The sequence below is a fragment of the Colobus angolensis genome, unplaced genomic scaffold, assembly GCF_000951035.1.
Source record: "Colobus angolensis palliatus isolate OR3802 unplaced genomic scaffold, Cang.pa_1.0 Scaffold11, whole genome shotgun sequence".
Classification (NCBI taxonomy): Eukaryota; Metazoa; Chordata; class Mammalia; order Primates; family Cercopithecidae; genus Colobus; species Colobus angolensis.
Genome location: NW_012112030.1, coordinates 4,882,395 through 4,910,186, shown reverse-complemented (window position 1 = coordinate 4,910,186; position 27,792 = coordinate 4,882,395). Strand labels below are relative to the sequence as shown.

Genomic DNA, 27,792 nt, shown 5'->3' with positions numbered 1-27,792 from the left:
AATTAATTCTTTTAGAGGCAGGGACTCTCTGTAGCCAGGCTGGAGTGCAGTGGCGTGATCAGGGCTCACTGCAACTTCTTTTTTTTGAGAAGGAGTCTTGCTCTGTCGCTCAGGCTGGAGTGCAGTGGCGTGAATCTCGGCTCACTGCAAGCTCCGCCTCCCAGGTTCACGCCATTCTCCTGGCTCAGCCTCTGGAGTAACTGCGAATACAGGCGCCCGCCACCTTGCCCGGCTAGTTTTTTTGTATTTTTTAGTAGAGACGGGGTTTCACCGTGTTAGCCAGGATGGTCTCGATCTCCTGACCTCGTGATCCGCCCGTCTAGGCCTCCCAAAGTGCTGGGATTACAGGCTTGAGCCACCGCACCCGGCCAAGGGCCCACTGCAACTTCTAACTCCTGCCTGCAAGTGATCCTCCCACCTCAGCCTCCCCAGTAGCTGGGACTGCAGCAAGCGCAGGCCCCCACGCCCAGCCAGGATTTTTAAAAATAGAATAACAAATTTGCAACGTGGCAATTTCGACTCTTTTTACATATTTCATAGTACCGAGGAAGAAAACATTTTTTCCGAGAGGGGCTTCAGGATGGCTGACTAGAGGCCCTCAGTACTTCCCTCCACAAAGAATAACCAAAATAGCCAGTAGAAAATCACACTTGGAATATAGCATCTAAAAGAACACACTCGAATTAAGCAGAGAAGTGATAGAAAAGCTCTGAGGCAGGAAAGAGACAGAAGGGAGGCAAGTAGCCCAGCTGAAATCGTCTGGGAGCCCAGACACCTTCTATTGCAGAGAAAGTGTGTCCACATTCCCACTGCAGGCTCCTGCAGTCCTAGTCATGGGAGAGCCCTGGGGGCCCCGAGATTAGGATGGAGAGCTGCCTGGAGCCTGCACAACAGCACTGTTCCAGGACGGAGCTCAGGCTAGGTCCCACACACCTCCCGGACCAGGCCATTTGGAGCCCAGCCCCCACAAGACTTCATCCTGCCTTGGGTCTCAACAGCTTCCGCATCTCCACATCCCTGGAACCCCGCAGACATCCTTCACTTCCCCCACAACACCCCACACACCTGGAGGGCTGTAGTGGCACAAGGCTGATTGGTGCCGGCCGTGTGGCTGGGTCCCTGGCGCTCTAGTCCCAAAGGTGTTCTACACTCCGGGGAATTGGCACTACAGTGCACTGGGGAGGCTGCCTCCAGTCAAAGGGAACCAAAACACAAGCTCCCCAGAGCCTGACAGCCACTTGAGTGAGGTCGCTGCCACTGACAGCTACCCCGACTCCCAATAGCAAAGCCGTTGCGCACTGACAGGCTTTCTCCACCCACTGCCATCTCCACAGCCTGGGCTGCCACCACCCAAGCAAGCCGCTGGGGGGGGGGGGGGCGCTGGGGATTGCCCACTCTGCCAACCACAGCCTGAGCCCTGCGCACAGCATAGGGGATTGGATTGCATGAGGATAGGACCACACCACCAAGTGCAGCCTCTCCCAGTGCCTGAGCACACTGCCCAGGGACCCGGGGATCCATAACCCTGTCCCACCTGTAGCTCCGCGTATGCTCCTGCACCATCAGGAGGCCTAAAGACCCAGCCTGGCTGCCAGTAAGCCCCACGGAGGCCTGGGAATCGCCCCGCCTCACCTACCATAGCCTGTGTGCACCATCAGGAGGCCTGGGGTTGGACCCGCAAAGCCTGGCACCGCCCACAAGTGCCCAAGTGCATCATTCAGTGGCCTGGGGACCGCCTTTCACCACCGCTGACATCTGCACTCCTTTGGGGGCCAGAAGGCTGCCCGCCCAGCCCACCCTTTGCTGCCACCATAAAAGGTTACTCTAACGGAGGTAAAGAGTAGAATGATAGTTACTAGCAGCTGTGAAGGGTGTGTGTGTGTGTGTGTGTTTGTGTGTTTGTGTGTGGGGGGAGGTATACAAACATACAGTTAGAAGGAATAAGTTCTAGTGTTCAACAGGACAGTAGAGTGACTATAGTTAACAATGATGTATTTTATATTTCAAAATAGTTATAAGATTTGAAATGTTCCCAACACAAAGGAATAATAAATGCTTGAGGTGATGGATATCCTAAACGCCCTGACTTGATAATTACACATGCAATGCATGTATCAAAATATCCTATGTACCTTAGAGATACATGAAAATATTATGTACCAATAAGAATATAAAAAAGAAATAAAATGAAACAAGAATACTTTTCTTATAAATCATGATGATAACAAGAACTATAGAAATTGCACTTTCAAATTAACTTGACAAGGCAAATCCTACCTGTATTCTAATATACTAGTTTCTAGTTTAAATGTAAAAAGCCAGTTATTTCAATGAATTCAAAATTTTTTTGTGGAAGGTACAGAAATATCTCAACATGCTATGGTTTGATTTATCATTTCTACTCTAACTTCTGAGAGAAGATTCGACAAGACGACTCTTGGATGATTCTATCTGAGCCACAGATGGACCTCCGTGATCTTTTTGTGTGGCTGAGGTCTATTTCTCTGTCGGCAGATACCACTTGAGTAGCGGGAGACAAGATATAGCTTGCTATGCACTCCATCTTCCTTTTCTTTGACTCTGTCCAGCTAATTGTACAAAGTGTTTGGCTCAATCGATGACCTAGATTATCATTATATTGGATCCAAGTTATTGGTGTGTTTACTGGGTTGGCCTAGCATTGCATTTACCAAGATTATGAGGAAAGTGGTGCTAAAATATGCTCCTGTAAATCTCCTATGCTTCTAGGCACAGTCCTTACCACAGTATATAAGAACAACCCAATTTCTGCCTGTACAGTAGCTGCTGCTTCTTCTTCTTCTCCTCCTCCTCCTCCTCCTCCTCCTCTTCCTTCTCCTCCTCCTCCTCCTTCTTCTTCTCCTTCTCCTTCTCCTTCTTCTTCCTCTTCCTCTTCCCCTTCTTCCTCTTCTTCTTCTGAGATGGAGTTTCACTCTTGTTGCCCAGACTGCAGTGCAATGGCATGATCTCAGTTCATTGAAACCTCCACCTCCCGGTTCAAGTGATTCTCCTGCCTCAGCCTCCTGAATAGCTGGGATTACAGGCATGTGCCACCATGCCCAGCTAATTTTGTATTTTTAGTAGAGATGGGGTTTCTCCGTGTTGGTCAGGCTGGTCTCGAACTCCTGATCTCAGATGGTCTGCCCACCTTGGCCTCCCAAAGTGCTGAGATTAAAGTGTGAGCCACCGCGCCCCACCACAGCAATCTTCTTCTCTGCCAGCTGCTTCAATGAGTGAGGAACCCAACGTGCAACAAGGAAGTCTCATCTTCCTGTTCATCAGGATAATGATCATATTCCTTATTAGAATAACCTTGCCTTAGGCATTAGAACCTCTAAACCCAGCACAAACAAGATCTTGGGAAAAGGAGACAATTTTCAAGTGAATTATTAGGTGTACTAGTACAAGGTTACTCCAAATCTGAATCCTAACTCTATGCTTTGTTTCACAAACCTGTACATTCTTGCTATGGCAGAGACAGCAACATATATTGGTAAGTCAAATACCCCCTCTTGTAAAACTGAATCCCACACTTGCAAGCTGTTTTATTCCAACTGGTATCATTAGTGTGCTTCCAGGAAGTCATTTCAATACCCTGGTTAGCCAGTTACTTATGGGCAAGTAACTTCTTTTTTTGTTGTTGTTGTTTGAGATGCTGGGAAGTTAGACATCTCTACATCCCTAGGAAAGGGGCTGAATCCAAGGGGTTGAGCAGGGATTGTCTGCAGGCCCTGCTTCCGTGGTGCCTCACAAGATAAGACCCGCTGGCTTGGAACTCCAGCCAGCCACTGGTAGCGGTGTTATACCTCTCCTCAGATGAATCTCTCAGAAGGAGGGGCTGGACACCATTTTTGCTGTTTTGCAGCCTTAGCCATTGTTTCCAAAATCCAAGGTGACTAAGGACTGGAGAATCCCCAAAAGCAGCACAGCTGCTCTACAGAGAGGCTGCCAGATTCTTCCTTTTCATGTGGGTCTTGGATCCCATTTCTCTTCACTCAGAAGAATCTCCTGACTGAGGTCCACAACCTTCTCCACAAGTGTTTTTGAGCTGGCAACAGGTCCGTAGCCCTCTGGGATAGAGTTTCCAGAGGCAAGGATAGGACACCATGCTTGCTGTCTTACAGTCTTAGCCATTGTTGCCTTCAGGGAGTCTGAGGTGACTAGGGACTGGGGTGGTCCTCTGGCAGAGCACAGCAGCTCTACAGAAAAGTGGCCAGATTGCCTCTCTTTGTGAATCCCAGACCCTGTTTCTCTTTACTGGTTGGAATCTCATAACTGAGATCTACACCACCAGATGTTTTCCAGTTGACAACAGGTCTGCACCTCCCTAGGATGGAGCTCCCAGAGGGAAAGGCAGGCTGCCATTTGTGCTGTTTCACAGCCTTCACTGTTGTCACCTTTGGGCACTGGAGAATCTGAGGTTATGAGGGGGCTGGTGGGATCCTCAACACAGCACAGCTGCTTTACAAGAAAGTGGCCAGAGTGCTTTTTTATAGCAGTCACTGATCCCATTTCTCCTCACCGGGTATGACCAACCAACTGGGATCACCAGCCATCCTCACCAGTATGTTAGGGCCAGCAACAGGTCGGAACCTCCCTGTGATGGAGCTCCCAGAGGGAGAGGCAGGCTGCCATCTTTGCTGTTTCACAGCCTTCGCTGTTGATACCTTCAGGTACTAGAAAATCCAAGATAACTAGGGACCGGAGCGGACTTCCAGCATACTGCAACAGCCCTACAAGAATGGTGACCAGATTGTTACCTTGATCCTATATCTCCTCACTGGGCGGGTCTTCTCAGCCTGGGCCTCCGGCCACCCCCTGCTGTGGCTATCAAGCCAGTAGCAGCTCTGCAACTTCCTGGACAGAGTTCCCAGTGGGAGGGGCAGGTTGCCATCTTTGCTGTCTTGCATCCCTCGCTCTATTTCCAGGCTCTGGAGAGTCTGCAGGGACCAGGGACTGATCTGGCACTTGATACAGAGCACCCACCTCATGGATAAGTGTCTGGACTGTTCTCCACACACATCCTGGACCTCACTTCTCCTCCCTGGGCACAGCCGCTGGACCTGGTACTGCAGCACAACCACCCTGCCCCCACCTTACCACTTCAATCAAAGGCAGCCCAGAATTTCTCTGAGGAGGAAATCACAGTGTCAACCCACAACCCCTCCACCACTGCAGTTGCAGTGGTGCTGCCTAACAGCCGTTAGGCTGGAAAAGAACAAAGGGCCTAGTGACCACACTGGCCCCTCCAGCACACCACAGTCACCATACAGAGAAGAGTCCAGCCCCTTTTCCCTGGGAGCTTCCACTCCCCAACTCTTCACCAGGCAGGGCCCCTGGCTCATGACCCTAGAATGGTTGCCCCGTACATGGCTGACCATACCCACTGGTAGTGGCCCAGAGTTCCCCCAGGGAGAGGCCCCCAGAGGCATCCAACGGCTCCTCTGCCTCAGGGATAGAAACAGTTCTATCCCTGCTGCCCTCAATCTGGGGAAGAACAAAGATCCTGACGGCTACACCCAAGCTTACAGCACGCCACAGACGCCATAGGGAGATGAGACCATTCTCTCCTCCTGGTGACTCTTAATCCTCTGCTCCCCAGGAAGTGGAGTCCCAAGTTCATGCCAGCAATGCAGCCGCCCCACCCACCTGGCTGAACACTCCCAGTAATGGCAGCTCTGCACTCCTCAGACATGAGATCCCCAGGGGAAACCAAAAGCCCATCTGCCACTGCCTCTGCAGTGGAACTACTGCTATCCTCAGACTAACAAAGGAGCAAAGGCCCTCAGTACCTTATCCATACCCCTAACAAGCAACAGTCGACCCAAGGAGAGGAGCAAAGTTCATCTCCCACAGGTCCTGCACACTCTGCCTACACATCACCAAGCAGGGAAACCCCCTGGCTTGGGTCCACAGCACAGATACCTCCATCCTGGGCAAACTGCACTGAGCAATTGCTGACCTACATCTCTCTGGGGTAGAGCCCCTAGGAAGTAAGTAAAAGCCCGTCAGCCACAACCACTCCTAAGGTCCCCTCTGCTGCTGCCTCCAAGTTGGAGAGGAAATGTAAACACTGAGATCACCCCAGAGCTGCGGGGGAAAGCCTAGGAATGACAAGCCATGATCTACAGCCAACACTCAAGTGGGAGAGGAGCCCAAACTTTCAGAGCATTGAGAGGCAGCATGACTGCAACTGTGAAGAAATATGGGGGAGCCACACAACGGATCAAGAACCAACCAACTCAACACTCTGCCTAAGCACAACCTACTGGATCACATCCCAAAGCTTTAATGCCAAACTACTTCACTAACATACCCCTCACTCCACCATGAGACCAAAGACAAGTCAGCTGCAAGTAAAGACCCTGTGCAAAGCCTCAATCCTGTGAATACATCCAAAAAAGAAGTCTATGCAATCTACATCATGGCTAAAGAAACACTCACATGCAGAGAAGAGAAAGAAGCAACACAAGGACTCCAGCAACTCAAATGGTCAGAGTTTCTTATGTCCTCCAAATGACTGCACTAGTTATCCAACAAGGGTTTTTAACCAGCAGAGCTGGCTGAAATGACAGAAATCGAATTCAGAGTATGAATAGAAATGAAGATCATCAGGGTTCAGGAAAATGGTAAAACCCAATCCAAGAAAACTAAGAATCACACTAAAGCAATACAAAAGCTGACAGACAGAATAACCACTATAGAAAAGAACCTAACTGATCTGCTAGAGCTGGAAAACACACTACAAGAATTTCATACTACGAATGCAAGTACTAACAGCAGAATTGACCAAGCTGAAGAAAGAACCTTGGAATTTGAAGATTAGCCCTCTAAAATAAGACAGTCAGACAAAAACAAAGAAAAAAGAATGAAAAGGAACAAAATCTTCGAGAAATATTAGGATTATGCAAAGCGGCCAAATCTACAAATCATTGACATCCCTGAAAGGGATGGGGAGATACAAACTGGCATAATAACCAACTAACAACACAATGACAGGATCAAATCCACACATATCAATACTAACCTTGAATGTAAACAGACTAGATGCCCCATTTAAAAGGTGCAGAGTGGCAAGCTGGATAAAAAAAGCAAAGCCCAATGGTATGCTATCTGCAGTAGAACCATCTCACACACAATGACACACAGGTTTAAAATAAAGGGATGGAGGAAAATCTACCAAGCAAATGAAAAGCAGTGAAAAAACAGGGTTTGCAATCCTAATTTCAGACAAAGCAGACTTTAAACAAACAAAGATGAAAAAAGACAAAGAAGGACATTACATAATAAATTCAATTCAACGAGAAGACTTAACTATCCTAAATATATATGCACTAAGCACAGGAGCACCCAAATTCGTAAAGCAAGTTCTTAGAGATCTACAAAGAGCCTTAAATGTTTACACAACAATAGTGGGAGACTTCAACACTCCAGACAGATCATCGAGGGAGCAAATTAACAAAGATATTCAGAATCTGAACTTAACATTGGACCAAATGGATTTGATAGACCTTTACAGAACTCCGAACCCAGAAAACTAGTATATACATTCTTCTCATTGCCACATGGCACATAATCTAAAATTGACCACACAATCTAACGTAAAACATGCCAAACACACTCTTGGACCACGATGCAATAAAAATAGAAATTAAGACAAAACAAATCACTCAAAACCATGCAATTACATGGGAATTAAACAACACGCTCCTGAATGACTTTGGGGGTAAATAATGAAATTAAGGCAGACGTCAAGATGTTCTTTGAAACTCATGAAAACAAAGATACAACATACCAGAATCTCTGAGACACAGCTAAGGCAGTATTAAGAGAAAAACATATAGCACTAAACAACTACACAAAAAAAGTTAGAAAGATCTCAAATTTAACAATCTAACATCACAACTAAAAGTACTGGAGAAGCAAGAGCCAACCAACCTCAAAGGTAGCAGAAGACAAAATATAACCAAAATCAGAGCTGAACGGAAAGAGATTGAGACACAAAAGAAACATCAAAAAGATCAACAAATCTAGGGGTTGGTTTTTCGAAAAAAAAAAAAAATAGGTCTCTCGCTGGACTAATAACGAAGACAAGAGAGAAGACTCAAATAAACACAATTAGAAATGACAATGGGGATGGTACCATTGACCCCCACGAAATACAAATAACCATCAGAGATTACTACAAACACCTCTATGTACACCAAACTAGAAAACTTCGAAGATATAGATAAATTTCTGGACATATACAGCCACTCAACACTGAACCAGGAGGAAATTGATTTCCTTAACAGACCTATAATGAGCTCTGGAATTGAATTAGTAATAAATAGCCTACCAACCAAAAAAAAGCTCAGATGGATTCACAGCCAAATTCTACCAGATGTACAGAGCTGGTACCAGTCCCACAGAAACCATTCCAAAAATCTGAGTTGAAAGGATTCCTCCCTAACTCATTCTATGAGGCCAACATCATCCTGATACCAAAACTGGCAGAAGCACAACAAAAAAAGAAAACTCGAGGCCGGCATCCTTGAAAAAGATAGATGCAAAAATTCTCAACAAAATACTGACAAACTGAATTCAGCACCACTCAAAGAGCTAATTCACCAGGATCAAGTGGATGTTATCTCTGGGATGCAAGGTTGGTTCAACATACACAAATCAATAAATATGACTCATTTCATAAACAGGACTAAACACAAAATCACACAATTATCTCAATAGAAACAGTAAAGGCTTTAAATAAAATCAACATCCCTTCATGTTAAAAATCACTCAGTAAACCATGTATTGCAGAAATCCCTCAAAATAATAAGAGCCAGCTATAATAAACCCACAGCCAACATTATACCAAACAGTCAAAAGCTGGAAGCATTCCTCTTGAAAAACGGCACAAGACAAGAATGCCCACTCTCAACATTTCTATTTGATATAGTATTGGAAATCCTTGCCAGAGCAATCAGGTAAGAGAAAGAAATGAAGGGTATCCAAATAGGTAGAGAGGAAGTAAAACTATTCCTGTTCTCAGACAGCATGATTCTATATCTAGAAAACCCCACACTCTTGGCCCAAAAGCTCCTTCAACTGATAAACAACATCAGTGAAGTTTCAGGATACAAAATCAACATACAAAAATCACCAGCATTCCTATACACCTATACACAACACCCAAGCTGAGAGCCAAGTCAGGAATGCAATTCCCTTTATGATAGCCACAAAAACGATAAAATACATAGGAATACAGTCAACCAGGGAGGTGAAAGATCTCTACAAAGATAATCGCAAAACATTGCTTAAAGAAATCAGAGATGACACAAACAAATGAAAAACATTCCATGCTCATGGATCAGAATAATAGATATCATTAAAATGGTCATATTGCCCAAATAAATTTACAGATTTAATACTATTCCTATCATACTACCAATGACATTCTTCACAGAACTAGAAGAAAACTATTTTAAAATTCATCTGGAACCAAAAAATTAGTCCAAATAGCCAAGGCAATCCTAAGTAAAAAGAGCAACACTGGAAGCATCATATTACCCAACTTCAAATTATACTACAGTACTTCAATATCCAAAATAACAAAGTACTGTTAAAAAAAAAAAAGCAGACATATAGACAATTGGAACAGAATGGTCCAATGCAGACGCATAGACCACTGGACAGAAAGCCCAGAAGCAGTGCTGCACAACTACACCCATCTGATCTTCAACGAAGCTGACAAAAATAAGCCATGGGAAAAGGACTCCCTCTTTAATAAATGGTGCTGAGATAACTGGCTAGCCACATGCTGAAGACTGAAAGTGGACCCCTTCCTTATACCATATACAAAACTCAATTCCAGATGGATAAAATACTTACATTTAAAACCCCAAAATATAAAAATCCCTGGAAGATAACCTAGGAATTACCATCCTGGACATAGGAATGGGCAAATATTTCATGACAAAGATGCCAAAAGCAAATGCAAAAAAAGTAAAACAAAACAAAACAAACAAACAAACAAAAATGATAATTAAATGTAAGAGCTTTTGCACAGTAAGAAAAACTATCGACAGAGTAAACAGATAATCTACAGAATGGGAGAACATTTTTGCAGATCATGCATTTGACAAAGGTCTAATATCCAGAATCTGTAGGAAACTTAAACCAATTAACAAGCAAAAAAAACCCCATTAAAAAGTGGGCAACGGACATGAACAGACACTTTTCTTGTTTTATTTATCAATCTTAATTTACTTCTTATCCATTTGGAGTGGCAAATAACGGGCCAAAGAAATTGTAATTATAAATTAAAGAACACAATTTAGCAAGGAAAAGTAAATGAAAATAACACAAAGATGTATTATTCTTTTACTTTTGTCATTAAGCAACAAATATATTTGATAATTTGTCAAATATTTTCTCTTTGAATTAATAGTTTATCTTATTTAAAAGGGTATATTATGTTTTTTAAAATTTTATTTTAAATTCAGAAGTACACATGCAAGTTGTTACATAGGTAAACTTGTGTAATGAGGGTTTGCTGTAAAGATTATTTCTTAACTCATGTATTAACCCTAGTACCCATTAGTTATTTTTCCTGATACTTTCCCTCTTCCCACCCTCCATCCTCTGATAGGCACTAATCATTAAAGAAATGCAAATTAAAACTACAATAATATATCATCTCATACCAGTCAGAATGGCTATTACTAAAAAGTCAAAAAATAACAGATGCTGACGAGGTAGTGGAGAAAAGGGATCACTTATACACTGTTGACACAAGTGTAAATTAGTTCGACCGTTGTGAAAGATAGTATGGTGATACCTTAAAGACCTAAAACCAGAAATACCATTCGATCCAGCAATCCCATTACCAGATGTATACCCAAAGGAATATATATATATCTTTCTATCATGAAGACACATGCATGCATCTGTTCACGGCAGCACTGTTCACAATAGCAAAGACATGGAATCAACTTAAATGTCCATCAGTGGTAGACTGGATAAAGAAAATGTGATACACATACACCATGGAATACTATGCAGCTATAAAAAAGAATGAGACGATGTCCATTGCAGGAACATAGATGAAGCTAGAGGCTATTATCCTTAACAAACTAATGGGGGAACAGAAAACCAAATACCACATGTTCTCATTTATAATTGGGATCTAAATGATGAGAACACATGTACACATAGAGGAGAACGACAGACACTGGGGCCTACTTGAGGGTGGAGGGTGGAAGGAGGGGCAGAATCAGAAAAACGTAACTATTTAGTACCAGTCTGAATACCTGGGTGATGAAATAATCTGTACAGCAAACCCCTGTGACATGATGTTACCTATATAACAAACCTGCACGTGTAGCCCTGAACCTAAACATTAAAAAAAACAAACTATATTGTTACATTATTAGTATGATTTATAAACGATGCTGTTTTAGGATAAAGAATTTAATTGTTTGGCAATTACAAATTATTAAATTAAATATCAATATGTTAGGGAGTGTAATTCAAATGATGTAAATATTTAGGCTCTAACAAAAGGCAGCCATGTATTATTTACCTCACCTCAAAAAGGGGTATCATTTCCATTCCCTTGACTTTAAGGTAAATTAATAGAAATTTATAAAGCACTCAAAAGAATATTCAATTCAATATGTGGTGGACAGTTGAGAAATTATGTGTTATCTACGTCATGGAAAAGCAACTTTTAAAAAGACAACATTTCCTCTGAGGTTTTCACAAATAAATGAAACTGTGAACCCTTGTATGTACTGTGAAAGGACGATTTGAGGAGCATCTCTGATTAGCAGCAGGTTTATTATTCTTTCCTCATTTCATGTTATACTTAGTAAAACAAACCATACTTGTATATACACACATTCACTCACACTGAAGATGCAAGATGAAGAAAGATACATGACATTGAATGTACAGTCAAAGAAAAGGAGTTCTACCCAAACAGCTCAACTTACATTTAAAGGTATAGAATTTAATTTCGTTTTTCAATTGGTGTGAATTAACGTAGTAGTTTTCCACATTCTCTTCTATTGTGTTATTGGACTGTTTCATTATTTGGGTGCTTTTCTTTCTCTGTCTCTGTATCTTTCTTCCCTCTCTTTCAATACTAATAATGATTTAAAAATAACAGCCACTCTTACCATTGAAGAAACACCAGTTGCAGGCACTATACAGAGTGTTTTATCTATGTTCCTTCATTTAATCTTACAAATTTCCCGTAAGATTCTCTCTCTCTCTCTCTCCCATTTATCAATGTGGAGCTAATGCTTACTTGTAATATTTTGTCTGATGTAATTTCTTAAGGACATTTTCTGAGGAAATATGCACACTTAATTAAGATTAATAATTTCAAATTAGTGAATATTTGGTGCCATTCACCTCCTTATCATTCATAGAATATGGTGTTTTAATGCTTTTTTTTTTTTTGAGACGGAGTTTCAGTATTGTTGCTCAGGCTGGAGTGCAATGGCATGATCTCGGCTCACTGCAATCTCTGCCTCCCGGGTTCAAGAGATTCTCCTGGCTCAGCCTTCTGAGTAGCTGAGATTACAGGTGCCCACCACCACGCCTGGCTAATTTTTTTCATTTTTAGTAGAGACAGCGTTTTACCATGTTGGCCAGGCTGGTCTTGAACTCCTGAGCTCAGGTGATCCTCCCGCTTTAGTCTTCCAAAGTGTTGGGATTACAGGCGTGAGCCAATGTGCCCGGCCTTTAATACTAATTTTTAATTCAACTTCTCTAAAACTTTAAAATATACTCTTCACCAGGTTGACTCAAAATAAAGTTTATGCACCAGCAATCAACAATTTAATTTACTACTTCAAGCATACCCTCCATACATAGTGCAATTCCATCATGCCACCTGAATGTGATATGGCAAAAGAGATAAGCAGAAATTAAAGACACAAATAACTGCAGTTATAGAGACTGTCTGTTCTGTTCTATTGCTTTCTAAATATTTCTCTTTTAATAACTTCCCCCACGAAGATGTTACTTATCTCTTGACTCCTTTCGCAAGTATCATCCATCACTGATTCATCTTAGAGTTACACACCTGCTATGTGTAAAAAATTTATTGCTTCTTTCATGTCAATTTTTACAGATTCCCATATTTTCAAGTCTTCACTGTCTATGCTCAGTTTTTATTTCATTTTTGGAAACTAGAGATATTAAACCTGAAAGACTACAAAATGTAGTGACTTCTCTGCAGACTTTTTTCCACACTCTGTTCATAAATGTCTTTCTGAGGCAAAAATGGGCAGATTTTCAGCTCCCAGATATTTAAGTGACACATACTAATATTTATGTCTTGTACCTTTAGCTAATATTTATTAAAGCTTGAGGTAAGACATATCTTATGTGAATTAGATTGACAATTTGAGCCTTGGGGTTATGATGTTCATTCATATAACTTAATTTTGTGATGGCATATTTGTAAATCTTTTCTCATATATTGAAAAATCTTTGTTGCCAGGGATAGTAAGAAGTTACATAGCTGCTTTATCCCACTATGCATATATAGTAGTTTCAGAATCACTATAGAAATAATATTATACTAAGTTAGTTAGTTAAAACAGATTAAAATGTTTTGCAGGTTTAAAAATCCTTAAGATACAGTCCATTGAGCATGCACCATTAAATGTTTTAAAATCATTTTAAGTAATTCCTCTCTCTATAGTGAAGACACTAGCAATACCTAGTTAGATTCCTTTTCTTCATTTTTTATGGATTTTTTCATTTTTGTTTAACTTATAGTAATGTAAAACATTTACATATTTTCAGTCAAACTTATATAATAAAGGGCCAAGTGTGGCAGCTCATGCCATTAATCCCAGCACTTTGGAAGGCCGAGGCAGGATGATCACTTGAAACCAGGAGTTCAAGACCTGCCTGGGCAACAAATGAAGACTCCGATCTCTACAAACAATAGAGATAAAAGAATTAGTCAGTCATGGTGGCACATGCCTGTAGTCCTAGCTACACAGGGTGCTCAGCGGGAGGATCTCTGAGCCCAGGAGCTCAAGGTTACAATGAGCTATAAAGGTGCCACACTGCACTCCAACCTGAGCAACAGAGTGAGACCCTGTCTCAAATAAATAAATACAAAGTTAAAAAATTTAAAAAATGACTTTCAGAGAAATCCACCTTGAATAAATCCAGCACCCTTCATAAAATTGTACCATTTTGTATTTCTATATTTTCGGTGTTTACTTAGCTATTCTCACTCTTCTGTTCTTCCAAATAACTTTATAAAAAATTATTCAGGCTCACTCACCACAAACAACAAAAAATAAAACAACCCAATGTAGCTTTTACATCTAAATTACTTCCTAGTTTGTCATTCAACTTCGGGAGAATTTATATTTATGACACATAGTTTTCTTTTCCAAGAACATGATCAAATTAATATTATTCAGTTTTCAGTTAGTTTAGTTTTGTTTTGTTTGTATTGGGTTGGGGCACTTGTCGATTTTCTGTCTAGTTTTCTTTTTGTTTGTTTGTTTTTTTGGTTAACTATCCATGAGGAATGAATTTCTTTCATCTATGTTTTCACAGTGGTTACTGGATTATACAGGGCACTGATTTTAGTATGTTATTTTTATAAATGCAGCTACTATTTTTTGTTCCTGGAATTATGGTATTTTTTTCAATTGATTATACTCACATTACCTTCAAATAATTTTACCTTCTTTTTCTAATATTTCTACCTGTAATTAGAATTTTTTTCTTCATTGCATTATATATTACCTCTTCATATTAAAAAGTAGTGGAGATTTAAGATATCTTTCTTTTTCTGGACTTAAGCAGAAAAGTTTCTTTCAGTTTTCTCAATTCAATAAGATGTTAGCTTCATTAGACATAAAAGTATTATGTTGAAAAAGTATCCATTAATTTCTGTTTTTTAACATAAAGGTATAAGATTTTATCAGTTTCATTTTTTACATCTATTGAGATGATGATAGATTTTTCCCTAACTTTATTAATATACTATTAACATGGATTTTCTACTATTGAATAATCTTTACATTCCTAGAATAAACCAAACATGGTTATATTTTGGTTGCTGATAATGTATTTAACATTTTTGTATATACATTCATAAGACTGATTTTGGTTTTTTATTTTATTATTTCTGGTTTTGAGTGGTAAAAAGGCTTGTGTTTTAACCATTATAAGTTAAATTAAACCACTTCCTTACAGGAGAAAATACAGGATAATGAAAGTGTTACTTTCTCCATTATTCAGCATCTTTTAAAAAATTTTTTTACTTTTATTTTTATTTTATTATTATTATTTTTTGAGACGCAGTCTCACTTTATAGCCCAGGCTGGAGTGCAGTGGCGCAATCTCAGCTCACTGCAACCTGAAGTGCTTGGGAGAAATAATTGAGTCTGGGTTGAATTTCAACTGCCTTCCACAACTTTTTTTTTCCTGATGTTTTCTGATAATTATTTTTTAAGTTTTAAAATAAATATACGACATTTTTAATACACTGTGCTTGGTTTCTTGGAATTTATTGCTTATCAATATTAACATACCAAAAATTCCAAAACAATCTGAGAAATGTGTCGTATGCATTAAATGAATTCTGATAAAATTATTTTAGTATCTTTGACAATGTTATAATAAGAGAAAACCTGCAAACTACTTATGTAAAATATAATTCTATAGGGTTCATCATGTGCTTTTCTGACAGGGCTTGACAGCTTCAAATGTAGTTTCTCTATTTTATCCAGGTTTAAAGTGTATTTAGAATATAAATTTCAGCATTAGTAATTCGATTTATTGACTGAACAATAAGAATTATTTCAGTTACAACAGAGGATTCTTATCAATTATTATGATCGATTTACATAAATTATCTTTGATAAGGACAAAGTGTTTCACAAAGCATAGATATTCACTTATTCAGTATAACACAATTATTCATGTAATTTCATAAGTCAGTGCCCAGAAGACCTAAATCCTCTGGATGAGACTCTCTAATGTCTGTCCAATGATAGCAGTTTCTTGAATAATAATCATTGAACAAGCACTCTTATTTTTAAACTTGACAGTGTAAATATATGAAAAATGAAACAGTTCTTAAAAGTTTACCATGTAATAAGAAGATGAAATATTATTCATGACTTACGAAGGATTTTAGGGTTTTTTTGATTAGAATAGCAGGATACCTAAAGCCATATTTAGTTCTGATTCATCCTTAGTAAATAAAAAAGGCTCAAAGGACTTGTAAATGTTATATTAATGATGAATTAGAAGGTGTTTATGTGGATATACATGTATTATCTGTAAATGCATGTGCATGTGCGTGAGTGCATGTGTCCCTGTAATGGTTGGAAAATTATTCAGTATATAGAGTAAAATTCTTTCTACAAGTTAATAATGTTAAATATTAGCAGTTTCTTAGGATTTGATATGACATGTTTCATAGCTTCTGACCATCCAGAGTGTTATCGTTATTAAATAAATGTATATATTTTTCTATTTACTTAGTCTGCATTCCTTTGTTTGCCTAATATCCTTTGAAACCCAACCTTATACATTATACAATCCTATTATTACAATTGATATTATATTACTCCCTGTAAACATACTTTTCTAAACTAATTCATGTGATTAATGTCTCAGATTATTCAGTGGTGTTGCACTGGTATAAAATCTTACTGGGAATATCTGGAACCATGAATGGTATTCTGGCTTTGACTTTGATCTCCCTGATCCTATTGGGTAAGTCAGAAGATCTTAATTAAAAAAAAGTATGAAAGATGTTTACTTGTTTCTTGTAAATCTTTTTATAATTATTCATTCATTCTTCACGACATTAACCAAGATTGAATTAGAAGCTACTGCATGTAAAACTCTATTAGTACACTACACGGTGCTATATTTAATATGCAATCAAATCAGGTAAGTATCTTGCCCTCAAGTGGCATACAGTCTAATACGGAGAAAGGAGTGTATGTGTAGAGTGTGTGTGTGTATGTGTGGTATTTGAAACCATTTTTCTGTGTTTCTTAGATACTGGTAATAGATACAATTTTACTGTTTTGCTTAAACATTCTAATGCATTTTATCTAAGGTTGTATTTAGTTTGCTTTTCCTTTTGTCCAACAAATATTCACTGAGCAACTACAATACTCCAAATATTACAAATTCCCCAAAAGTTTTAAGAAAAGAATAGTCAGGGTGAGGAATGTTATATTCTAGTGCGAGAAGCAGGTATTAAGTAATTATGTTACAGTGTGCTGAATACAGTATTGGAGGTTGCAGCAAAACATTAAGAAAGGATGAAAAGAGCCTATATACTTCCCAGAGCAGAAACTTGACTTCATTTACTATTGTATTACCAGTTCATAGGAATGCCTGGCATGGAACAAATTCTCACCAAGTGTGTGTTGTATAAATGAATTGATTGTGTAAGATTTTGAATTCTTTCCATCCATAGACATGAAAATTTTAAAAAGATCCTAGTGATCCCCTCAATTATTTCTTGTTCCAATCATCAGAATCATCCCAATGAATGTGTCTCTGAGACATTCCACAGAGAAGATATTTGCCTAACCTTAAAATATTCCAGTTTCTCAGGGAGTGTTGCTAAAATGCCAAAAAGGAAGTCATTCAAATACCACCGAGCATGAGGATACTGGAGACCTAAAAATGAATAACGGCACAAAAAGAAATACAAGTAATAAGGACCTTTGTGTTTCGAGATCTGCAGACCAGACAGGTGTGTCTCAAGGCTTTGGCTTATCCTTGTTTTAATCTTTTGGACTCTCTAAATGTTGAGCATTTTTGAACAAGTATGCAATAGATTAAACTAACATGTAAAGGTTTGGTATAAATCTACTTTTCATTCAAAACTTGATTTAGATTTTTTTTCTTTTTTTTTTTTGAGACAGAGTATTGCTCTGTCGCGCAGATATCTTTAAACTTGTTGCAGTGGGAGAAAAATTGTAAAACAACATAAGAAATAGGCTCTTGCCTCCAGGAATTTAAAATCAAGTTGATACATACAAATACGGAAAGTTAGTTGTTATTAAAAAGCAGTATGTAAATAGCCATTCTTGCTTGTCACCTATTTATTCTTCTTTTTCTGAAATACAGACTGGATAAAAGTCAATATTTTAAAAGTTATTTGTTATGATTTTAAGCTTAGACTCTTAAGCTTAGAAATTCCAGTCATACAGAATTTTGATAACATTACCTTCTATTTTTAAATGTTTAAGTTGAACTTTTAAATCCTTAACTGATAATTCTGACATTTATTTTATTGTATGAGATGATATATTATGACTTTCCAGATAAATGCATAATTATTATAAAAGGATTTTTTCTAATCTGCTAGTTCATATCACATATTTTATGTTCTACTGATTGACACTCTCTTCATTTGGCTTATCTGTCTGTTTCACAGGTATACGTCCCAAACCGATAGAGATATTGTAGCTTTGTCTCATATTTTATTGTCTCTCTATCTCTAATGTCTGTCATTGTGTTGGGTATCATTGCAATAACACCTTAGGAAAGTTAAGGCGGCTTTGGTAGGTAAACATGGAATCATATACATGTCATTAAACATTAATTAAAGTAGGTACAAATACTGTATGTTGAGCTATAATATATTTATTTCCTATTCCTTTTTTTAACTGAGGTACAATTCAAACACTTGAACCTTTAAAAGTAAACAATTTCATGACGTTTAGACCCTTCAAACATTGTGCAGCTACCATGTTTATCTAGTTGAAAAACTTTTCCCAAAAATAAATCCCTTACATACCCAATAAGCAAATCACCTCCATTCTCCCCCCATTTAGCCTCTGACAACTACACATCTTCTTTCAGTCTATACGGATTTGCCTATTCTGGATTTTCCCATAATAGAATCACACAATATTTGGCCTTGGGTTTCTTTCACTTAGCGTAATGTTTTTAAAGTTCATCCACATTTTATTCCTTTTTATGGGTGAATAATAGTCCATTGTGTGTGTATATCTGTAAATATAGAAACATACATATTTATATGTATCTCTGTATCTATAAATATTGATAGTCATATGTATATCTGTAAATATAGATATGCACAACGTTTGTATGTGCAGAGCTTAAAGGTCAGTCCGATGTGAGATCTTAGGACCTTTTCAGGTAATTTCTGAGCATGCACCCAGCCCAGGGCTTGTGCCTGGCCTTCCAGATTTTCAGGATTATGTGGGAGCTTTTCAAAGTCCTTATTCCTGAAACAGCTCATCCCCCAGGTTTTCCTCTCAAGCTTTTCAGTTAGTCCTGTTGTTCGTTCCAACTATTATACGTTGCCTCATGTGACAAAAGCTAACACATTTAACTTAATTTTTACAAATATCCTTTGGTAGCCTCATGGCAGATATCTAAGTCTTCTTTACTGGCAGTGATATCTACTGCTAAAACAATTCAAGAGTCCATAGATGCTCTGGATTTCATGGAAACTCATGAAAGACAAACTCAGTTACTGTTGTCTGCTAATTCTACAAATAACACCTCACCTGACTTGAATCAAAATCACCACTGATAGCAAGGCCATCCCTTTGCTAGGCCAAACACACAACTTACAGTCAGGCCCCTGGTCCAGGGTGAGCCCTGAGAAAAAGAGAGTTTATATTGGACCCCAAAAGACAGATGGGTCCCAGGTTGGATAATCTCTGGTAGAATGATGAAACAATTGCAATACTTACTAGGGTTGGATGACAACAGTGCCAGGCTTGTCCTTAGCTTCTGGAGGCAATCTTTCCTTCTGCACCTCCTTCTGTATCCATGAGTAGCAGGATCCTGCTCCCACACAGGGATATGGTGGGCATGAAAGCAGGCCTCTTCTAGTAGATATTCACTCTTTTACCAAATTAATTGAGGTTGAGTCTCCAAAAAATAAACAACTTTGACTGGCCCTGACTGACTTTTAGACATGAATGCCCCAATTCCTCTTATTCCAGGAAGCACTCATAAATTCAAGTGATTTTTCTGGGAGGGGAATAGCTTTGAGGAAGGGTAAATTAAAGAGGCAATTCCCTGCTCAAATATTAAAATTGGTCCCATTTTGCTGAAAGATGCTTTCATCCTGGTTGTCCCTCAAGACTATTCCTTTGCTGATCCTTGAAATGGACCTTCTCAGTCAGCACGTGATCTCATGGAAAGCTTTTACACTATCGGCGGGCACCACATAGTGGAAAACAGTTAATCTTCCCCACCAGTGTGAGTGATAAATACTCCAAGATACCAAGCAAGGCAAAGCACTGCAGGATTGTGGTCTGTTATAGCTGACTTTGTCAAAGGAATTCTATTCTTTACCATGTTGCCTTTTAACTTCCTGGTATGGAAGTTAACTTCTAATATGTGTAAAGCCACTACTAGAGAGTGAAGGCTAACTATAGACTACAGAGAGTTAAGAAAAATTATTCCTTTTATTAGAGCACCTTTATTGGATAATTGCTTTAATGAATGACCTTCAAAACATAGGTAAATGGTTTGGGAACAGACTTAGCTAACATGTTCTATTTAGTAAAAATTTTTCAGGAGAATCAATCACAATTTGCCTTCACATTTACTTGGTTGCTGTGGACTGAATTGTACCTCCCCTTAATTCATATATTGAAACTCTAACCCCCGATGTGCTGGGATTTGGAGATGTGGTCTTTAGGAAGTAATTAGATTTAGATGAGGTCATGTGGATATGTCTTACTTAGTTTGGGGTGTCACAGCAAATTACCATAAGCTAGGTTGCTTATAAACAACAGATATTTATTTCTGACAGTTCTAAAGACTGGAAGTCTGAGATTACAGTGCCAGCATGGTTGGGTTCTGGTGAGGGCCCTCTTCTCTGTTGCAGACTGCCAACTTCTCATTGAAATCTCTCATGGCAGATAGCAGAATGACTCAAGTTATCTCAGGACTCTTGCAAGTACTAATCCCATTCTGATCTTCATCTGTTCTTAGCTCCCAAATGCCCACCTCCTAATACCATCATATTGGGAGGTAGGATTTCAGCATATGAGTTTTGGGGTATGCAAACATTCAGTTCATAAAGTTTTACCTCTGAATTCCCAAAATTCAGGCCCTTCTAACATGTCAAATGGAAAAGACAATACACCAAAAGAGAAAGATATATTTGCAGATCATGTGTCAGATAGGGGTATAATATTCAGAACATATAAAGAACACTTATAACTCAAAAACACAACCCAATTTAAAAATAAGCAAAGGACATGAATAGACATTTCTCCAAAAAACACTATAAAAAAGGCCAATAAGCACTTGCAAAGATGTTTAATATGATAATTCATTAGGGAAATGTGAAATCAAATCCAGGGTGGAAAGCCACTGCACACCCACCAGGATGGCTACAGTCACACAAAAAGAGCAAATGTTGGTGAGGATGTGGATAAATCGCTCACATATTGCTGGTAGAAATGTAAAATTTTATAGTACTGCGGAAAACAGTTTGACAGTTCCTCAAATTATCACATGACCCGACATTCAACTTTTAGGTATATATCCAATAAAATGGAAGACATATGTCCTTATAAAAATTTGTACATGAATGTTCATAGTAACAATATTCATAATAGCCGAAGAATGGAAGCAGCTCAGATATCTGTCCATCAGCTGATAAAGAGATAAACAAAATGCACTACATACATGTTATAAAATATTCTTACAACCATAAAATAGAATGTAGTACTGATACATGCTACAACTTTTACAAGCCTTGAAAACATGGTGCCGAATGAATGAAAAAGCAGATGCAAAAGGCCACATACTGTATGATTTCATTTATATGAAGGGTCCATCATAGTCAACTGCATAGTGACATAAAGCGGGCTAGTGGTTGCCAGGGCTGTGGGAGTAGAAAATGAGTAGTGACTACTTAGTGTTTATATGTAATGCAAATGCTCTAGAATGAGATAGTAGTGACAGTTGTACAACATTGTGGGTGTATTAAAAGCCACTGCATTTGCACTTTAAGATGGCCAAAATGGCGAATTTTATGTTACGTGAAGAAAAATAGTCATGGTAAAAAATAAATAAAAAGAGAGAGATTGTAATGGGTCATAAGTTAAAATAGTTATATTGGCCTTTTTTATATTTTTATATATATCTCACTTTTTCTCAGTACTATGCCAAAAATCTCAATATTTTCTATTTAATTTAATTTTCCTTAATATTAACTTAGGAAAATCAAAGAACTACATAATATTGCAGTTATTAAGAGGTTGAAAATAAAGAAGTTGAAAATAAAGTGTTATCATTCTTGGCATAATTTAACCATTTAATTATTAATTATTTAATATTAAGAGGGAGAAGGGGATACACATACACAACTACAAGGAGAGTGATTTGAAAACTTTGTGTGGTTTTTATTTGCATTTCCTCTAATGATCAGTGATGTGAACCACGATGAGGTACTAACTCACATCAGTCAGAATGGCTATTATTAGAAAGTCAAAAAATAACATGCTGGTGAGGGTGTGGAGAAAAAGGAATGCTTATGCACTGGTGGTGGAAGTGTAAATTTGTTCAGACTGTGTGGCAATTCCTCAAAGATCTAAAGACAGAAATACCATTCAAATTCAACCCAGCAATCCCATTACTGGGTACATACCCAAAGGAATGTAAATCATTCTATTGTAAAGACACATGTATGTGTATGCTCATTGCAGCACTATTCACTATAGAAAAACGTGGAATCAACCTAAATGCACATCAATAGTAGACTGGATAAAGAAAATGTACATATGTACCATGGAATACTATGCAGCCATAAAAAAGAATGAGATCATGTTCTTTGCAGAGACATGGATGGGGCTGGAGGCTATTATCCTTAGCAGACTAATGCAGGAACAGAAAGCCAAACATCGCATGTTCTCACTTATAAGTGGGAGCTAAATGATGAGAACACATGGACACATGGAGGGAAAAAACATACACACTGGGGCCTACTTGAAGGTGAAGGGTGGGAGGAGGGAGAGGATCAGAAAAATAACTAATGGGTACTGGGTGCTACCTGGATGTTGAAATAATCTATACATCAAAGCCCCATGACACAAATTTACCTATGTAACAAACCTGTACGTGTACCCCTGAACTTAAAAGTTAAAAAAAACCTTTGTGTGGATAAATTCTAAGTGACACAAATTATATTTTATCTAATCTCTCAAATAGCTATTTTATTTTGTTCATGCTATTTTTGTCAATATAATAGATCTTGGCATCAAAATTCCCCTTATGTCTAGGTTTTGCTTCATCTCATTAAATTAATTGTCTTAATTTCCAAGGACCATCATTTGTGTTTTGGCCATCTTTTATGTCTGGACAATTTGCTATGAGTGATTTTACTGTAGCTCAACTCTTATTTATACAATATATAAGTATTGTTCTTACTGCCAATTTTCAGAGATGCATATGTACTTTAATTTCATTTTGTTTTCTACATTTCTCTGTAGTACTATGCCAATCAGAATGGCTCAAATACCAAGGGAAGTGTTATTGGTTCTCTAATGAGATGAAAAGTTGGAATGACAGTTATGTGTATTGTTTGGAAAGAAAATCTCATCTACTAATCATACAGGATGAACTTGAAATGGTAATTGGTCTAGTATCAGGGTTATGGCATCTTTGCAGTTGAAAATGGCTTTCCTTAAATATCTTTCCATCTTTGCATTAAATCATCATTTACTTTGATTATGAAGTTTTGGGCACTGTCTTAAATTTTGTATTCCAAGCAAGTGCCTCACTTCTCATGCTGGATCTGGCCCACATTCGTATATTCAACTTGCAATTGTGTGTGTGTGTAGCATACATATGATATAACGTGTGTATAAGTAAGATATGAATTGATTATCATAAGAATCCCCATGCAGAGTGCTCCTTTGCAATAAAATTTAAAATCTTCAGTGTGTCTGAATTGCTAAAATATTTTGTTCATTTAGTCCCTCATTGTCCACATTTTAGGCTTTTATAAAGAAAAACTTAAGACAATCAAACTACGTATGGATGGGGCTTAACTTTACCTCCTTGAAAATGACATGGACTTGGGTGGATGGTTCTCCACTAGATCCAAAGATGTGAGTCTTTCTTAAAAGGCAATCTGAATTATTGTCTGTTGTAGAATATGTCTCCTCCAGGTTCACCAAATTCAACTCTGAAATAGTTACTGGTACTACAGAATTCAAAAGAATGAAGATTAATTTAGTATTTACAGGAGTAATGATAGATATTTTGATTTGATTTTTAAAGAAAAAGGATTTGAAAAAGGTAGTTTATGATTTTAAAATTTCTCACACTTTATATAGAAAAGTAGCTTGCATCAATGTGGTCTCCTGTTTTTAAAGTTTTCAATGCTTTCTTTAGCCATCTTCAGTAATAAAATAAAACCAACGTGCATTTTTTGTGTTATGTGATTATCACAATGTTAAAATATAAACAATATATACAACATAGAACAAGATTATCCAAAAGTCTCTGAACAAATGCATGGAATTATTGATTTTAAAAGTTCTGTCAATATTTTCGTGTGCATTATTTTATTTAATTAAAAATATAATTAGAAAAACAGGTAAATTCAAAATCCTATTCCTGTTAGTAGGCATGATAATGGTCCCCAAAGATGTCCACATTCTAATCCCAAAATGCTGTGAATATGTTATTTTATATGGCAAAAGAACCTTTGCAGGTATGATTAAATGAGGAATCTGGAGATAGGATTCCTCCTATCTCCTATGTCATGCTGGATTATCTGGGTGGTCCCAATTAAATCCCTTAGAAGAGGGAGGAAGCAGAATTAGAGTCATATTGGGAGATATGAAGTGGAACACAGAGATTCACATGATGTGAAAGCACCTCTGTGAACCAAGGCACGCAAGTGGCCTCGGATTCCTCCCTAGTACATCCAGAAGGTGACTCTGCAGACATTTTGGTCTTAGTCCTGTAGGGCAGTCTTGGGCTTCTGATACTCATAAGTGTAAGATAACAAACTAACCTTGTTTTAGGACACTAAGTTTGTGGTAATTTGTCATGGTAGTGATAGAAAAATAGTACATTATAGTAACCAAGTTAATGGTGCTATTATTTTCCCCTTATTTCTATTACATCATTAAATATTAAATATTTTCTATCTGACTGCACCAAATCAATATAAAAGGTGAATAAAAACATTATTTGGATTGAAGGATACAATTATGGATGTGTGTCATCTGAGAGTAGAGTTGTGTCACTGAACGTCATGAAGTTGCCAAACTTTGTTTTGTCCTCTTGCCACATCCATTCAACACTACCCTTTAGGGTTGAGTTTTAACTCTAGATCATGCTTGGAGATTTTTGTCCACATTATATTCAATACAAAATTTAAATCTAAGCTTGGACAAAGTGTATGTTCTAATACGAAAATTCAGTACTTACTTGCCCTTATCAATTTGGAAGCGTTGAAGATCATGTGCACCTTTTCCAAGATTCTTTCTTGAACTTTTTCCACAGGTCAAACAAATTTATCAGAATGTATCACTAATACTACACTATTTTATATATGAATTTGTTAATATTTTTAATCTGTTACATTGCAAGTAAATAATGCAATAAGTACGGAATTTATTATTTAGGTCATACATAGGTCGCTTTGTGTGTTGAGTTCTTTACAAACACCAATTCATATAAATGCTAAACAATATCATGAAGTATTATTACCACCCTTATACAATTAGATATAAGAAGGAAAGAGAGGTTAAGTGAGCTGTCCAAATGGAGTTAATCTTATTTTTAATGTAACTAAACTACATGGGGCAAGAGAAGGAATACTAGAATGGGAATGTGGAGGGAAATTTATTCTTATCTCTGTTAGTTGCAAACTCTCTGGCAACTCTTGATCAACGACAGCTAACAAGGCTAAGTTACAGAGTTATTGTAATCGTTAGTCAACTCAAGTATGTAAAAATGCTTTGAAATTTTTGATTACTTTTTTATTTAAAAGAGGATATTAGCAGAGGGCACAAATGGATGTGTTCAGCAACAGTGCTTAACAAAATACTCATTCTCTCTTCCCCAGATTCTTCATAAAGGGACCAGCTAAAGAAAACAGCTGTGCTGCCATTAAGGAAAGCAAAATTTACTCTGAAACTTGCAGCAGTGTTTTCAAATGGATTTGTCAGTATTAAGAGTTTGACAAAATTCACAGCGAAATAGTCAGTGATCACTATATTTGGCCTATTAGTTTCTAATATTAATCTCCAGGTGTAAGATTTTAAAGTGCAATTAAATGCCAAAATCTGTCTTCTCCCTCCGTCATTGACACTGGTCTAGCCTCAGAGTAATCCGTTAACAAACTAAAATGTACCCTTCAAAATTTTTACCTGATAGTATAAACCAATGTGACTTCATGTGATCATATCCAGGATTTTTATTCATTGTTTATTTTATGCCAAATGTGATCAAATTATGCCTGCTTTTCTGTATCTTGCGTTTTAAATTCTTAATAATGTCCTAAGCAAAATTTCTTATTTCTAAGGGTTGAAATACAATGTGGATTTATACATTTTTTTACCCTTTTATCAAAGAGAATTAACTTTGTTTCCAGGCTTTTGATACTCTGCACTCAGCTACAATAAACATCCTGAATGTTTTCTTAAATAGTGACACCTTTATTTCTATGATACAAGCCCTAGAAGTAGAATTTCTAGGTAAAAGTGTTAAATGTGCTGTTTTATATTTTGTACAATTTTTATATGTTGCACTTTTGTTTCCAAATTTGGAAGCTTTCAAACTTATAAGAAGATATTAGGTGCAGAAAAAGAACATACTGCTTTTCTTGAACCTCTTGAGAATTACTTGCCAAATTGATGCATTTTATTATAACATTTCATTTGTTATTGGATACTTTTTGTGTATTTCCTTCCAAAAAAGGGGCTTTCTCCTACATAACCACAATAAAATTATGAAAAGCAGCAAATTTACACTGACATGGAACTATCATCTAATTCCCAAATTTCCTTCAAGGTTTGCTATTTGTCAAAATAATGTTTTTAGAGTAAAAGCATCCAGCTCAGAATCAATGTCTACATCTGGTGACTATTATCTCTTTAGCCTCCTTCAATATGGAAGAGTGCGTGAGTCTTCCTTGACATTCACGACCTTGACACTTTTGAATACTACACGTTGATTATTTCGTAAAATGTTCTTCAACTGAAATATTCTGATTGTTTCTCATGGTTAGATTCAAGTTTTATCTTCTTGGCAGAAATGGCATAGAAGTGATGTAGTGAAGCTTGGTCTCTGAATCCTTTCAGGTGGTACACAGTTTTATTTGTTCCATTATTGATTATATTTATTTCATTCACATGATTGATGTAATTTCTGCTTGAATTCACTGTAAAGTTATTATTTTCTCATTGTAATTAATGCATATTTTAGGGAAGTGACTGAGATGGCCTTAATATCCCCTTCAGCTTGGGGCTAAATTCTTCTTTTTTATATATACTTTCAGTTCTGGGGTACACGTGCAGGTTTGTTACACAGGTATATACGTGCCATGGTGGTTTGCTGCACCCATCAACCTGTCACCTACATTAGTTATTTCTCCTAATGCTATCCCTCCGGATAACAAGAACTCAGAAATAATGTACAGAGTTATGATCTAATAACAGGTGTATTCTAGCTTTTTTCCCCCAGAAACCTAACTTCTTTTCTACATTCATTATACAGAAATACCAGATTTTAAAGCCTCTTGAGGCTGGAAAG

The 27,792-nt window shown here is 37.8% G+C and overlaps 1 protein-coding gene across 5 annotated transcripts; it reads left to right on the top strand.

Annotated features, from left to right (window-relative positions):
- The first annotated feature begins 11,858 nt into the window (after positions 1–11,858).
- On the top strand, positions 11,859–26,685 carry KLRF1 (killer cell lectin-like receptor subfamily F, member 1). Of its 5 annotated transcripts, XM_011953124.1 has the most exons (6): positions 11,859–12,001; positions 16,672–16,770; positions 17,621–17,770; positions 23,511–23,650; positions 24,019–24,131; positions 26,105–26,685. In XM_011953124.1, exons 1-6 carry the CDS (start codon positions 11,917–11,919, stop codon positions 26,211–26,213), a joined length of 696 nt encoding a protein of 231 aa, XP_011808514.1. In that variant the 5' UTR covers positions 11,859–11,916; the 3' UTR covers positions 26,214–26,685. The 5 variants fall into 5 exon arrangements, 4 of the variants coding, with proteins under 4 accessions (XP_011808514.1, XP_011808519.1, XP_011808536.1 ...); XM_011953129.1 differs by lacking the exon at positions 17,621–17,770; XR_001003016.1 differs by lacking the exons at positions 17,621–17,770; positions 23,511–23,650.
- The last annotated feature ends 1,107 nt before the right edge of the window (positions 26,686–27,792 follow it).

Excerpts from the sequence above, each read along its gene's own strand:
- KLRF1 (XM_011953124.1), top strand. The coding sequence starts at position 11,917 with ATGCAAGATGAAGAAAGATACATGACATTGAATGTACAGTCAAAGAAA. Across the intron at positions 23,651-24,018 it reads TACAGGATGAACTTGAAATG|GCTTTTATAAAGAAAAACTT; the intron begins GTAATTGGTCTA and ends TCCACATTTTAG. Across the intron at positions 24,132-26,104 it reads TCTCCACTAGATCCAAAGAT|ATTCTTCATAAAGGGACCAG; the intron begins GTGAGTCTTTCT and ends TCTCTTCCCCAG.